Below are 15,289 nucleotides of genomic sequence, written 5' to 3' on the forward strand. Positions count from 1 at the left end.
TGTAAATTTATACTTGTTTTGCGTTTACAAAAACAACAAAGCAACAATTAAATAGTGGAATTGTTTTTTTTTAATTAAACGTCACAAAGCACGTGATCAGCTGCTGCTGTGACGCAGGGGTGCGCATGCGCACATCTTTCATATAAGACAAGGCTTGTCCAGAGCCTCTGGAACTTTCTAGACTTCGCCGACTTTGCCTCTTGCCTCAGGATTCGTCATTCATTGCTGCAAGGCCGCTCGCAGTCGCGTTGCTGTCTCCCGCTGTAAAACGCTTGTGTGACCCGTGGGCATCACTTCGAACAGAATTATATAAGGTGAGTATTCCTACAGCGATACAGAATTGGATTTCAGGCTCTTATTACGCCTTTATCCGGAAATTCAGCAGCGAAATTTGTCTGCGTCGCCAAACCTGACGACCTGACGCGAGAACATTCACAGGTAGTACTTCATTTATTTGTAACATTTGGGGCCAGCTAGTAATTTGAGATGTGGGTGCGGGTCACTATTTATTGAAAATATAGGCAGCGCTTATTTTTTTGCGAGTGCGTCGCGCCGGCTTTGGGTATTTCTTCGTGTCACAATGGGCTCGTTATTACAATAACCACGAGGTCGCGGCTCGGTTCTTGTATTACAGCGACTCGTTTTCTTTGTGTCTAGGTAGTGCTACAATGGTCAAGGAAACCGGCTACTACGACGTGCTCGGCGTGAAACCCAACTGCTCGCAAGATGAGCTGAAGAGAGCGTACCGAAAACTAGCATTAAAATATCACCCGGATAAGAATCCAGCGGAAGGAGAACGGGTAAGTCTGCGCACGGCCTTGGTATCCTCATGCATCTCGCACTCGTGCTCTCACGATTCGCGAAATCGGCAGCGCATACACTTTGCTTGCGCAATCTGCCTGCTCCCATGCGAGGCGGGCCGTGCGAATACCGCCGGCTATGCCTACTTCGATTGAAGAAATCGCACGGGGGATGTGCTCATTGTGCGAGGGCGCTGTGGTGGCCTCTAGCAGCACCCATTAGCGTTACAACTGGACGCTGCTCGGAAATCGGCCCTCGTGCTATCCCCCCGGACAAGCGGTCCGGGATGGCACGCGGCGTCACCGTTGTCTGATATCCACAGTTCACTGCCACGTTGTTTCAGCGGGTCATGTTCGGCTAACGACCGACGCTAGCACCTCCAAGGCCCGTGTGTTTTCCTCGTGCGTTGTCTCCAATTAGTGCACGCATCAGCTATGCATTGCCGCATGTTACCATGGGGCATTGAGTTGCACAATGAGGTGGTTGCCACGATAGCTGCTAGCTCCCTTGTGTAACTACCAAATTCATATGGGCGAGTTTAGTTGTTGGGACGTGTAAAGAATTCAATTTAATTCAATTTATTCAACATCTTGAGGATGTTGGGTGCGCTAGACGAGTGGTAGGTTGGTGGTCGGGGGGCGCACGTTAGCGTCGCATGGAACTCTGCCTAGCTTCCTTCTTGTGTCCATTTTTTTTGTCATTGCTGAAAGGGGACTGCTGTGAGGTTGGTAATTAGTGGAGGCACGTGATAGGCGGTTTGGCTGTCATTCTGTGAGAACTGTGGCAGTGACTTCATATGTAGCAGTTTGCCAAGTGTTGTGGCTTTAGTGCCCCAGTGGCTAGAGTATTCTTTAAGGTGTAATTAGTGCAGCTAAACAGATGTTGCTGTGCATGCAGTTAATTTGTTCATAACCCTGGCCAGTATTGTCTTTTGTGGTATTAATGACCTACTGGTATCCATTACCACAGTGCAATTGAAGCAATTGTTGCACGTATAGGTCACTCTGCTAGCCTTTGCAGCACTTCCCCCTTTGCCCATAGTGGTTATGCAAGGCTTATCAGCTTTCCTAGTTCTGATTGGCAGAAACTATAAACTTCATGTAGCATTTGTGTGCTACATGGAAGCCCCTTTTTTAATATATAAAGCATGCTGCTGTGCTTGCCTGCGACACAATTTGTGCTTCATCTCAGCCATGCTGTATTATTCCAATGTCTTGTCCTTGCTCTCAGAGTAATATCGAAGGTGGTGTTATTCTCCCACACAGTAATTGATGTCACTGCACCTGTAATGCTACCAAGAGACCTATTTGGGCCTCTTAGTTCATTGGTTACTAGGTATCCATGAACTTCCTTCATGTGGTACCAATCATGCTGGAGGCACCAATGGGGATGTAAAGCTGCCGGTACCATGGAGGAAGGAAAGAATTTAGGAGAGGCCATTGTCATATTTTTTAAGCAGCAGACAGTGCAGGAGACGATACCGCGGCATCCAGCATTACTATTGGCTGTGCCATCGGGCAAAGACCTAGTAGCCCTTCTGAAGGTGTGCGACTTCTGCACTTTTTGGCGTGCAGCTCTGATAGCAAGGGCCTCTCCTGAGCTTTCGTTCCTCCGTGGTGGTGCTTACACTGACATTTCATTTGAACTTGGTGCTCTGTAGGCTCACTGCTTACAATGGCGTGATTTTTGGGAAATTTGAGTTTAAGGCGGTTAAGCAGTTGTTGTGCTTTCTTTGCATTGCACAATGGTTCTTTGCACATAAAGGTAATGCTTGTCTATCTGCGCAGTGCATATCTATCTGTATGGTCAGATCATATAGGGGCAGCAATGGCCGCCAGGGTGGCTGAGTGGTTACGGCGCTCAGCTGCCGGCCCGAAAGACGCGGGTTCGATCCCGGCTGCGGCGGTCGAATTTCGATGAAGGCGAAATTCTAGAGGCCCGTGTACTGTGCGATGTCAGTGCACGTTAAAGAACCCCAGGTGGTCGAAATTTCCGGAGCCCTTCACTACGGCACCTCTCATAGCCTGAGTCGCTTTGGGACGTTAAACCCCCATAAACCAAACCAAACCATATAGTGGCAGCTTCTAGATGAGGGTAAAGGCCGCCATCATGGGGTACTTCAAATGTATTTGGAGCTTAAAATTGTAATAAGCACGCAAGAAATTTTTGTACTCTGGACAGTTTGAAAAGATATTGCATGTTCCAACTAGGTTAGAAAATGAAGGCCTATGGGAGTTGTTTTGTATACCGCTTTCCACTGGTAGTTTTGAGGAAGCAAGCTAGCATAAGGATTCTGAGTTTATGTGCGTGTATGCTTTGCTTGCTTTATTTTCAGTTCAAGCAGATCTCTCAGGCCTATGAAGTGCTTGCCAATCCGGATAAACGGCGCATCTATGACCAGGGCGGCGAGCAGGCAATCAAGGAAGGGGTGGGCAGTGGTGGAGGCGGGTTCTCTGCGCCCATGGACTTGTTCGACATGTTCTTTGGCGGGGGCATGGGCCGGCGACGTGAGAACAAAGGCAAGAACACTGTGCACCAATTGGGTGTTTCCCTCGAGGAACTCTACAACGGTGCCACTAGGAAGCTCTCTGTGCAGAGGTGCACAATCTGCGATAAGTGTGAAGGTGGGCTACTTTTTTTTCTTTCCTTCCTTTCCCCAACCCCCCTTTTTATCACATCCATGAAGGCAGTAGTGTACCCTGGTGTAAGGTGTACTTGTACTTGGTCGATTGGAAATAAAGATCTTGGTCAGTTGACAAATGCTTTATGCTGGCACTACAGGGATGGCTATGCTATTAGCCTGCTTCTTGTAGATTTGGCTTATGGTAGTACGAACGGTGGAAGGCAGTGTAGAGATCCTGCAAGGTATTAGTTCCCAGGAGCCATTGATACACTTCCCATGTTCTGTTCCTGAGGTAATTGCTTGGCAACACTAAATTTGATATTTGGGGGCCATATAGAACATACTATAATCGAATCCTGCAACATTAAAAAATCATGGTACTCTCGAAAAATTTCGTTCAAGGGGAAGCTTTGCAGTTGTGGATGTGGGCCAGAAGAGTCAGTTTGGACTGGATGGTTCATGACCATTTATTTTCTAAAAGTGTGTTGGCTTTGATATTTCAACACTTGCAAAAGTGCTGCGACAGGGTACACCAAGAAAAAGAAAGAAAACGAAGGACAAGCGCTGATGTACCAACTAGCTCAATTATCCGTGTTACTCCACTTTGTTATTTCAGGTTCGAAATCTGTGCTGTGGCGAGATTTTCATTGTGCTCGGAGATCTGACAGTGGACGTATTCATGTAGTAGACACATTTCTGCATTTGCTATGAAAACTACAATTTTCTCCGCATGTAATATAAAAACTCCCGCTTCCGTTCTAGTCGGTACAGAGACCATGCTGCTTGGAGGCACTTCGGCGTGGACCCTGCGCTTGCATCGCTGCGCGTTAATTAGGGGTCACGTGCACCTTGAAGTTGGTGGTTTAGACGACATGGCCAGAAATGCGGTGCTCTATCTTCGAAGGTGTTTTGCAACGTGCAGTGCAAACATACTGTTATTCGCACAGTAGTGCTTGTACTAGGTCAGTGCCCAAGTCCACCAATAGGAAACAACAAATAAAACATTATCACAGTGCCTGTCTATGGCACAAAAACTCGGCTAGGGTGCACCCTGGTCGGCGTCGGGATTCATGCAATGACATGTCGCCCACCAGCACGCCTGGCAATATGGCGAATTGTTGTGCATAGCAACACACAACAATCCACTGTTGCGTAACTAATTTCATTTATGCCTTCATCAGCAAGCGAGTGAAAAAGCCGAAAGCCACCTTGCACCAATGGCTGTGGTTCACAGTTGCACAGTCCAAGCCAGTGGCAAAACCATCGCAGGTAGTCATGTGCCACATATCATTATGCACACATGAATCTCGGCTACGCTATTGAAATGCAAACTGTCTTCGGCAGCCATTTTTTAACCCATTTGAAGACGGAGCATGTGGATGCGCAAAAAAAAAAAAACGGTAGTTTTGTTGAAGCGGAACCACGCTTTGAAAATTGTTTGTTGCTGGGGAAAATTATTGCATTGCCTTGTATGGTTTGCAGATTTGAAATACTTCGTTGTAGCGAAAATTTTGCTGTAGTGGGGTTCTTTGTAGCAGGGTTCGACTGTCAAAACCCTTGAAACTTAAAGATACTGCTAAATGTTTAAATGGTCAACAGTGCAGTGGAAGGGTGTGGCCATGTCCTTTGGAATAACTGAGCATCTCATAGCTGGCTCAGGCCATGTAGAATATAAGAGCAGAAAGGAAGGGGTTCAGGAGTGCCTGGTGTCACACCCATTGGTCACAACAGAATAACCACACGTTAAACTGCAGCCACTGGCATTGATGTATCATTTCCCACCACTCGGGGAAAGCCGTCGCTTGGTCGTTAACCTCTGTTTGAATCATCAGCAAGTTTAAGCAGTGCCGCATGTGCTCGGCTTGCATTTCAGTTTTCTTGCATTGGGTTTTAACTGATGGTGATTGATTGCTGCTACACTAATGCTGCAAATCTATGGTGTTTATTCTGTAGGGTACATATCCTCCCAAATTACTGCACTGAGACAAGCGGTAACACATGAAGCAGTGTACACTTTTGCCTCACTGCTGTCTTGTCAGAAGGCAGATTTTTGTTTTGGTGGCTTTGAGCCGGTCAAATGTCCGAAATTGCATCAGAATTTGCAGTTCCAAAGAGACGGTCATTTTTGAAATCTGGGTAGCTGTGTCTTTGATTAATCATGCATGCAGGTTGTCATTCAGGATGGCATAGTTTGGAAAAAGGCCTCTGCCAGCTGTGGATGTGCTATTCTTGCAAACTTATCTTGTCAGCCTCCAGCTTGACACTTGCCATCTCCTGCTACACTTGTAAAGGGGCAGATTTAGGCAAGGGATGGTGGCCCCGTGCCCCCCTCCTCTTACCAAGAAGTTTTCTGTAAAAAAATAAACAATGAAAAACTCAGTTTTATAGATCACAGAGTTCGAGCAGTACATTGTGCACATAGGACTGCACTCTTGAAGAACCACCCAAAAATCTTGGAATAGACTGAATTGTCCTTCATTTCGCAGTATTACCCTGAAGGGTGATCTGTTGCAAGTTCTCTGCAACATATGCCTTGTCCATGTCCATTTCGTCCTCTTGGTTTCAGCTAGGATATCATTTACTCGCTTTTGTTGAGTTCCTCTGCTCTTTTCTGGCCTCCAGATGGGCTCCCCGCCATTTTTTCTTCCACTTGTGTTGCACTGTACCAAAGAATTTTCCTCTGCCTGTGTGTGTGTGTGCAGGTCGAGGTGGCAAGAAGGGAGCAGTGGAGCGGTGCCCCAGCTGCCGTGGCTCTGGCATGAATGTGCGCATCCAGCAGCTGGTGCCGGGCATGGTGCAGCACATCCAGACCACCTGCCAGGAGTGCATGGGCGAGGGGGAGCGCATCAACCCCAAGGACCGCTGCAAGAACTGCAATGCCAAGAAGGTGGTGCGCGAGCGCAAGATCATCGAGGTCCACATTGACAAAGGTGCATGCTGGTTTGCACATTTCAAAGCAGGCTGCCCCACTCATGTGGTGCCGTGCTGAAGTACTGCATTCGGCGACATCGCATGAGTACTTGGAAGTTTTCTGGGGCAAAGAAGTGGCTGGTGGTAACTGCGCCCACTGCCAAACTGGTGGATCTGTCAGGCTGTACGACCTCAGATGTGTCTGTTCCCTTCCAGAAAGATCAGGTCCTTCTCTACTTTTTATGATTCAAACTAAATGTTCTAATTAAGCAGGTTTGTATCTGGTCTACTTAACAAGTCCACAAGTGAGCTTGTGGCTTGCTGCCAGCTAAGGTGCTGGATTCCTTCAAAACTCCAGTAGACAGTATGAGAAACTCCATTTCTTGTCCCCAGTGTGCCGATTGGCAAGAGTCGCTTGTATTTCTAACTGTTGGTACATTTCTGCGCTACACTGTGCTTGCTCAATGTTGCTTGCTCATATGGCAATCTCTTCCCTATGACCAGGCATGGAGGATGGGCAGAAGATCACCTTCAGTGGTGAGGGCGACCAAGAGCCTGGCCTGGAGCCTGGCGACATCATCGTTGTGCTCGACGAGCGGGAGCACGAGGTGTTTAAGCGCAACCGCACAGACCTGATGATGCGCATGGACCTGAGCCTGACAGAGGCACTGTGTGGCTTCCAGAAGACCATCACCACACTAGACAACCGCACTTTGGTCATTACTAACCTACCAGGTATGGTGGCATTTGCCTGGGCAGGGTTTGCTGCTTTTCAAGGAAAAAAAATATTAACTGCATCGTGTTGATCGTGTTATGTACTGACAGGTGAATCTTTTTAAGTCCGATTGCAATTGTTTCAGAGTATCTTTTTGTTCAGTTTTGTGCTGTTTTTCTTTTTTAGGTTTTCTGTTTCCTTCCCTCACAAATGAGTTGTTATAGCTGAAGCTCTGTCTGGTACACCGGTTTGTTATTGAGAAAGTTGTTCACATGAAGCTCAGGGCATAGAGGCACTTGCGTTCTATGCCATCTGCTACCATGGCAGACACCTGAAGCTGGCACTGTTGACAAGGCAGTGCATTCTTGTGCTGAAAAGCGTAACTTCGCTTAGTTTCGACGTGTGCTGATCTGTACATGTTGCATGTCTGATGGCCACATTTTGTCCTTTCCAGGAGAGGTCATCAAAAACGGTTCTGTCAAGTGTGTCCTCAATGAGGGCATGCCTCAGTACCGCAACCCCTTCGAGAAAGGCAAGCTCATCATCCACTTTGTGGTGAACTTCCCGGAGCACATTGACCCAACCATCGTTGCCAGGCTGGAGGCATTGCTACCGCCCAGGCAGGAGTGCATGATCCCTGACAGTGCAGAGGAGGTGAGTGTGACCTGGCCGATTGCCAACGCTATGATGCACGTCTTGTGCAACAGCGGCTAAACTGCCTTGTTTGCTGCTAGGCTGACAGTTGTGCAACTCGTGGTAAAAATGAATTCTGGTATAGTTGAGCCCGGGTATATCGGACTTGAAGGGGATTGCAAAATAGTGTCACATGTCAATAATTCTATGTTAAAAATGACAGATAAGCTTATCTCAAACTTAGGAGCAAGTATACATTGCACCCAAGCTAGTGACAAGATTATTGCAGTGAAGTGTATCCCCCTTGTGTGCTGACACCGCACCACTTTGCTCTAACTGTGCTTGCATTGTGCCTTCCCTCTCAGGTGATTCTGCAAGACCTAGACCCTGAGCAGGAGGCACGGCGCCACCGTCAGCACCGGGAGGCCTACGAAGAAGACGACGACCACTTCCATCCACGTGGTGGTGTGCAGTGCCAGACGCATTAAAGAGGCAGCTGTGGAAGCCTGCGGCGAGAGACTTTGTGGACAGCCTTTTCAAAGGAACATGCTAGCCCCCTTCTCGTCCTCCCCTCCCCCAGCACTTCCCGCTGGGCGTTTAAACCGTGGCTGAGCAGGCGGGCTTGTGAACATGTTGGGCACTGTGCGGTGTCTCTGTGAGAAACTGCTTCACACATCTCGATAGGCCAGTACTGTTTTTTTTTTTGTGTGTATCTTTATGTGTGAGCCTCTGTCTGAACATGAGTTAGTTGTAATATATTTAGCTGCTGCACTCTGATCTTATGTTGAAACTCCACCCTATTTATTTGAACCATGGAGTAGAGTGTCACTCTATGGGCCTGAGTCTGGTATTTTTTAATTGGAGTAAACCATATTTGCATTGTACTAAGTCGTGGGTGCGCAGACTTTTTTTTTCTCCTTGTTATCCTCATGCACACTTGTTTATTACCCATTGTTACTGGAGAGTATGCACATGCCTAATGAGCGTTCTTTTATTAAAACTGTACAAACCAACAAGGGACTTGTCTCATGACATGATATGCAATGATGGTGTGGTGAGATTTGTCACTGGCTTGATGACTCTCTCGTGCGTTGTGACACGTGGTAGGCACGGAGCATCTTCTTTACAAGCCCTCCAAACTCTTCCATGTCAGCTGCTGTGTCGTGGTTGCTGTAGCTGTTGGAATCAATGCGGTAGGCATTGATGTCTGGTAGGTAGACATGCAGCTTGTCACCATCCTGCACAATTGAGGCATCTACTGATGGAGATTGCATTGCTGGTAGTGAAATCACTGTCTGGAGCATGGGTTCTCAAACGGTTATACAGAACCATTGGGTTATTTGACTGCTTGCTTGGGTTCCCCGAGTGCTGCCACCTCTTCCTAAGGCACTTAATTTCAAGTATGACCATACTGTAATTGTAGCCCATTTCACTTCACAATCTGTTTCTAACTTTCTACTGTGGCAAAAAATTTTTTTGATTCACTTGATTATTTTTGACAGAAATTAACAAGCCTAGACTACCGGACATCATCTTGAGGCTCACTGCTACTACTAGCATTAACAAAAAGGCCAAAAGAACCTTAAGACTGAGGTTGTTTCCATGGGTCCAGCTATCGGCCAGTGTAGTTTAGTAGTTTGCCATAGTTACCAAAAAAAAATGTGTCCAGTGCTCTTAGTCCTTCGCCAAAATTCACTGCTTCACTATATGGCCGATAGCATATTTTGTTGCAAAGTGCACTGGTAGCTTTGAAATAGCACATAATATCTATGGGTCACTGGTGACCCATGCTTGAGGGCACAGTAAGGGAGGAGTTACATTGAGTTTGAGTACTTTATTTTTCTTGGGACTGGGCACCTGCATGCCCTTCTGTGTATAAATGTCGGGCAGGGGGCAGGATGGGATAGAGGCAAAGACGTCCGAGTTGTTTGGCACCCTTAGACAGCTAGTGGGATTCTCTCGATGCTAGAGGAGGCTACAAGTAAGAAGATTCTGGTATGTAGTTCATTGGCAGAAAACTTTACAGAAAGCATTTGTGGTATTTCTGATTGCGTATGTTCCCCAGAAAATACCGTATTTCCTTGAGTAATGACCCCCCCCCCCCCCACCACGTTTACCATTGAGAATTTTTTTAAGCATTCGTTTTTCTTAGCGTGTCTTCAATTTCACACTGCAGTGCAGACCTTCACAGCGGGTCAAAATGCAGTGCGCCGATAGCATCATGGTGTGTTTGACTGGAGCTCCTGCAGTGGTGGTGTGCTCTGCGAACTTGGCAGAGTGCTATAAAACAACTTCCAATTTGGAATGCTATGAAGGATTAGAGGACTGTAGACCCTTAGTGATTTGGCGAGATTGGAGTGAAAATGCCCAACTTCTCTTGCACCACAGCTAACACTTAATCATTTGCATTACACACTATAAACTGCGCTGCAAGCTATCTCTTAAAAAAATGCGCACCTGATCTTCAGGGCCGAGTTCTGTGTGTTAGCTGTATCTTGCCGCTATTGGCCGGCACCATGGCCTATAGCAGTATAGGGTTGCGGCGTGATGCGGCAAACATTTTTTTGAAGCAAAGGATGTTCGTAAACACCAGCGACATGAACGTTGGTGACCGGATGCTTTTATTGATGCCTTACGGGCGAGCGGGCTTATGGTATGAAGGACTCTTGAAAAAAGTATCTCATTCTCCACCCCCTTCTGCATATTGAACTTTCCCACTTCAAACTGATGTCAACTTCTCTGGAAAAGTTGGTTCATTACAAGAGTAAGTATGGTACTGTATCCTATTTGTGTCTTGAAGGGACAATGAGCGCAAATTGTCGATAAGGTGCCACATTCTAATAACAAAGACTACTTTCACTGCAAACAGCTTTCACTAGCTAGAAAATAAAAAAAATGGAAGTGGCATTACTGGCCGATTTTGCAATTAGACTGCAGTGAGTTGACTTGCAGTGTGCAGATTCCAGAGGCTAGACTAATGCCATTCACTTCAAAACAGTGGTCACAGAGCTTTTGGTGTAGGCGTCAAGAGTTTGAATTGAGTGGCTACAAAATTTTTCAGTGCAATTGCTGCCATATAAGCTTCAACATTAAAAAGAGCCACAGAATTGGTTTTCGCAGAGAAGCTTCCGCAGAAATGAAATGCACTTGCAAAAGTTTTGACTCGCAGGAACCTTGGGAGAAGACTGCTGGGACTCTGAATAGTGGCCTGTATGCACCACGTGTTTCAGCGAGCACTTTAGAAAATTCCTTAAAGTAGGGTGTTTAAAATGCCTAGAAAATCTTTTCAGAAACAATGTCTGCTGTGGTGAACATCAGTTATGAAAATCATTTTAATTAGCTAATATAACAATCCGTTTCAGTTATGCAACATGCTGACTCCGGCACTCTGCCGTAAGTTGAAAAATGGAGCTCTGTGCATCGTTCAGGGCTAGTGCAGGCTCTTTGTACACTACAGGCAGAAAAGCCGATGCTTCAGCCAGCACAGGGGCTGATCAAAACTGGCCTGGCTCCAAGGATAAGGAGGTGACAGAGTCTGGATAATTCGTTCTGAGTGAGGCAAGCGCAGGTGTGCAAGGAAGTACAACTGAACTGGCTGACATAAATAAACTGGAGAGGTTAAGGAGAATATTTAATGAAGCTTTGCAAAGAAAAGTCAACAGCCACATGTTGGCACATTTGAGCCACTACTCTCGAGAGTATATGCAGCTTATAGACTTTTCATCTAACCATTGTATGACATTTCGCAAGTGTCTCCTCATACGGCATAAAACTCTGCTCTCGGGTGCGACTCTGTGCCAGCAATAACAATGGTGTAGCACATCTTTCGTTACACAAACCTTTCGAGCATTGCTTGCAAACCTAAGGCAATTGTAAGCTAAAAGCTACATGCTCCAGAGTGCTCCTCAACTAATGTTTTATTGATCCAAAGTGCTCCAGATTTGAAATTTTAGTGGTCTAGACCGCTCCTAAATCGATGTTTCTTTGCTCCAAATTTTGAATTTAAGCACTCCAAAAATCGCTCCAAATGCGTTTTACTAGTAGCGTCACTGGGAGAGCGAACCGGTTTCGTTCTTGCATCACACCATCGACGTCGCGCTCCAGCTGGGTGCCTCGCGCTGCGCGCGGTTGTGTTCGAGCTCGCGTTTGGAATGAATGGTGCTATCCTTCATTTAGCGAGTACGATGCAACAGTACGACAGCTCAGCGGTGCTGCTAGTACTAGGCGGTGCGAGCGTCCGAAGCGGGAGCGGAGCGGATTGGAAGCAATGCATAGAAAACGCTCCGCGCAAGCTGTAACGAGGCTACTGACACCCTGCTGTCGCAGATGTGTCGCGTCTCTCATAATTAATGGCTTTAAGATGAAAGGAAATGGCGCAGTAAGCGTCTCACTTCTATTTACACACCTCAACAGCGCCGTAAGGGAAGGGAGGTAGGTGTGATCGAAAGAAGAATGAAAGGTGCCGTAGTGGTGGGCTCCGGAATAATTTCGACCACCTGGGGATCTTTAACGTGCACTGACATCGCACAGCACACGGGCGTCTTTGCGTTCTGGTTCGAACCCAGGTACTCCGGACCAGTAGCCGAGCGAATTAACCACTGAGCCACCGCGGCGGGTATGATAGGTGTGCCTTTTTCTTTTTCGCGGCGCAGTACGAACGAACACAACGAAAATTAATTAGTGAGCTAATTAGCAATAGCGGCCGAGAGGACTGGTGTAGTAAAGGTGCCGGTATGGCCGCCTCATTTCACAGTTAGGCCTGGATCGCAGGCGGAGGCTCCGTCTCCACTCTTGACCTGCACCTCTCTACCGCGGTTTATTATCGGTCCACGTTGTTACGTTTCGCCTACGACGCGCGGTATAGCCGGCGCGGATGCAACGGACGCCGGGGCTTCGTTCAAAGTGGCGGTCAGTTTGGCCCGTTCAGTGCTGCCGCAACGCCTCCCGCCAAGCGCGTCCAGGCAGGTTTCAATGCCACGTGTCTTCGTGTGTGCGTGTGTGTGTGTGTGTGTGTGTGTGCATGTTGGTGCCCACGCTTGTCAAAGCGCGGCAGCCGGGGAGAGGAGCTCCCCAACTGGGAGGCGAGGAGGTCTGACCGGCGCCGGCCCGGCGGACGCGTCATGTCACGTCTCAACATGTCCGTGCGTCGCCGTCTCGTGCGCCTAATCCCGAGCCGTTCCTTCTTGCCCTCGACACCGAGGGTATAAAGGCAGCTGCCCCGGACGCCAAGAAGAGGCTTCGATTTCTTCCGTCGAGTAACGTGGTCGCCCTGACCGGCTGCTCTTTTGCGATGCTAGAATAAACAAGTTGTTCTGTTGGCAGTCGACTCATCCTTTGCCAGGACCTTCGGATGTTTCCAGCTGTGCCCCAGGCCGCCAGGCCAACGCTACCCTTGGGGCTTGCGACCCATTTGCAACAACTCGTTGCCAGTGGTGAGATCGCGACAACGGAGGCCAGCAGCGAAGATATACGGTCAACTGTATGCTGAGCAGCACAACGACCATCCGGGAGCAGTGCAACGAGCCCTGTGTGATGACTGGTTGCCTGCAGCGGAACGACTGCGCTGAATTCTTGGCTGCGAGGTTTGGTGAGTGCGGGACTTTCTTCTGAATTTTGCCAGGCTTTTGTTAGTGTCAGAAACAGAGCTGGTAATTGTGGTTGTCGTTGCTGCCAGGTTAGTTTGCGGCAAGACAATAGTAGGCAGTAGAGAAAGCAGCATTCGGAGCAGCCATGGATTTGAAGTCGTTGCGCAAACCGAAATTGCTGGAGCTTGCAAGAGAGTTGGGTCTGGATGTCTCAGACAAACTCAGAAAACCAGAACTGCTAAGGGCTATTCTTGAGTTGGAGGCTGAGGATGACGAGCTGTCGGAATACCTTGAGACCATTGAGGAGAGGGAGCAAAAAGAGAAAGACGAGCGCGAACGTAACGAGCAAAAAGAGAAAGACGAGCGCGAACGTAAAGAACAAAAAGATAAAGAGAAAGAAGAGCGTGACCGTCAACACGCTTTGGAAATGAAGCGTCTCGAAGTAGAGATGGAACGCGCTCGTAATGGAAGTCAGGCACACGGTGCAGGAGAACGAGTATCGTTCAAAATGACTGACCTGATGCGGCCGTTTAAGCTTGGAGAGGACATTGGTTTGTTCCTGGTTAACTTTGAGCGAACGTGCGAGAAGCAGGGGTTCTCTCGGGAAACGTGGCCACAGCACTTGCTCACTTTGTTACCCGGCGAGGCGGCCGACGTAGTCGCTCGCTTGAAGAGAGAGGAGGCAGAGGATTTCGACCAAGTGAAATCGAGTCTGCTAAAAAAGTACAGGCTGTCAGCGGAGGCGTTCCGTCGGAAGTTTCGGGAAAATGAAAAAGGCAGAAGTGAATCATATACAGAGTTTGCCTACAGGCTTATGTCAAACATGCAGGAGTGGCTCAAAGAAGAGAAAGCGTTTGGTGACCACGAGAAAATTCTGCAGTGTTTCGGGCGGGAACAGTTTTATAGTCGGTTACCTGAGAACGTGCGGTACTGGGTCTTGGATAGGCCAGACGTTAGTACAGTGGCTAAAGCCGCCGAGCTAGCCGAGGAGTTTGTGACGCGTCGGGCTCGCGGAGCTAAGGACGGTCAAAAGGGTGAATTTGGCTCCAAGTCTGAAAGGCCGAAGTTCACACCCATGAGAGCAAGGGGGGACACACGTAGTGCGGATGCGAGTGAAAGCAGTCCGACCGAACGTAAGGAGACGGCGGCAGCCGAAGCCGAACGCAGAAAGCGGTTCGAGAGGAGGCAAGCGCGCGTGTGTTATACGTGCCAGAAGCCGGGTCACTTTTCGGCGCAGTGTCTAGAAACGAAAAGAAATGTCGTGTGTTTGTCATTATGTAGCACTGACGAGAACATGAAGCTTCTCGAGCCTTACATGCGAGACTTCCTCGTGAACGGGAAAGAGTGCCGAGTGCTTCGTGATTCCGCAGCTACAATGGATGTAGTTCACCCCTCTTACGTAGAACCCGATATGTTCACGGGCGAATGCGCATGGATCAAGCAAGCCGTGGAAGCTCATAGCGTGTGTCTGCCCGTAGCAAAAGTGCTTATTGAAGGACCTTTCGGAGCACTTGAGACGGAGGCCGCAGTGTCATATATGCTGCCCCCCCCCCCCCCCCCCCCCCCCCCCAGTACCCGTACCTATTTTCGAACAGGTCCGATCACCTCCTGCGCGAGAAGGGGCTTTTGTTTGGTGAGGCTAGCGTTCAGGCCTTAATCAGATCGAGAGTTCGGGAGCTCGCTGCAAAGGCGGTAGTTGCGGGGCCGACGTTGTCGAACAATGAGAAAGGGTCGGAGGCGCAGCAAGCTGATATTCAGAGCACGTCCGAACTTAATAAAATTGAGCCTGTAGCGTTGAAGGCACCAGGTACTGGAGAGGAAATGCCCGACACGGGAAAGTTAGAAGAGCTTCCGGTCGAGCTTCCGGGACTAGGCTCAGTGACGAACAGGGAAGACACCGATCAGGTCATTAGTGACTTACTCAGTAAAGCACCGCTGTCGCCTGAGCAGAAAACCGAACTACACCAACTCTTACAAGAGTTTCAAGGTCAGTTCTCCGAGAGGCCTGGTAGGACTTCTGTC

At 48.3% G+C, this 15,289-nt stretch overlaps 2 protein-coding genes across 2 annotated transcripts in view; one reads left to right on the top strand and one right to left on the bottom strand.

Annotated features, from left to right (window-relative positions):
• The first annotated feature begins 125 nt into the window (after window positions 1-125).
• Window positions 126-8,698, top strand: Droj2 (DnaJ heat shock protein family (Hsp40) member A4-like). Its single transcript, XM_077668731.1, has 7 exons — window positions 126-314; window positions 658-800; window positions 3,137-3,425; window positions 6,127-6,354; window positions 6,839-7,069; window positions 7,504-7,703; window positions 8,048-8,698. The coding sequence occupies exons 2-7, from the start codon at window positions 669-671 to the stop codon at window positions 8,168-8,170; spliced, it is 1,203 nt and encodes a 400-aa protein (XP_077524857.1). The 5' UTR covers window positions 126-314; window positions 658-668; the 3' UTR covers window positions 8,171-8,698.
• Window positions 8,658-15,289, bottom strand: part of LOC144136429 (uncharacterized) — a 123,249-nt gene continuing 116,617 nt past the window's right edge. Inside the window, exon 46 of the mRNA XM_077668732.1 lies at window positions 8,658-8,920. Within this exon, the coding sequence (XP_077524858.1) occupies window positions 8,747-8,920 (174 nt within the window). The 3' untranslated portion in view covers window positions 8,658-8,746. The remainder of the gene's footprint in view (window positions 8,921-15,289) is intronic.

Source organism: Amblyomma americanum, chromosome 6 (genome assembly GCF_052857255.1).
Source record: "Amblyomma americanum isolate KBUSLIRL-KWMA chromosome 6, ASM5285725v1, whole genome shotgun sequence".
NCBI lineage: Eukaryota > Metazoa > Arthropoda > Arachnida > Ixodida > Ixodidae > Amblyomma > Amblyomma americanum.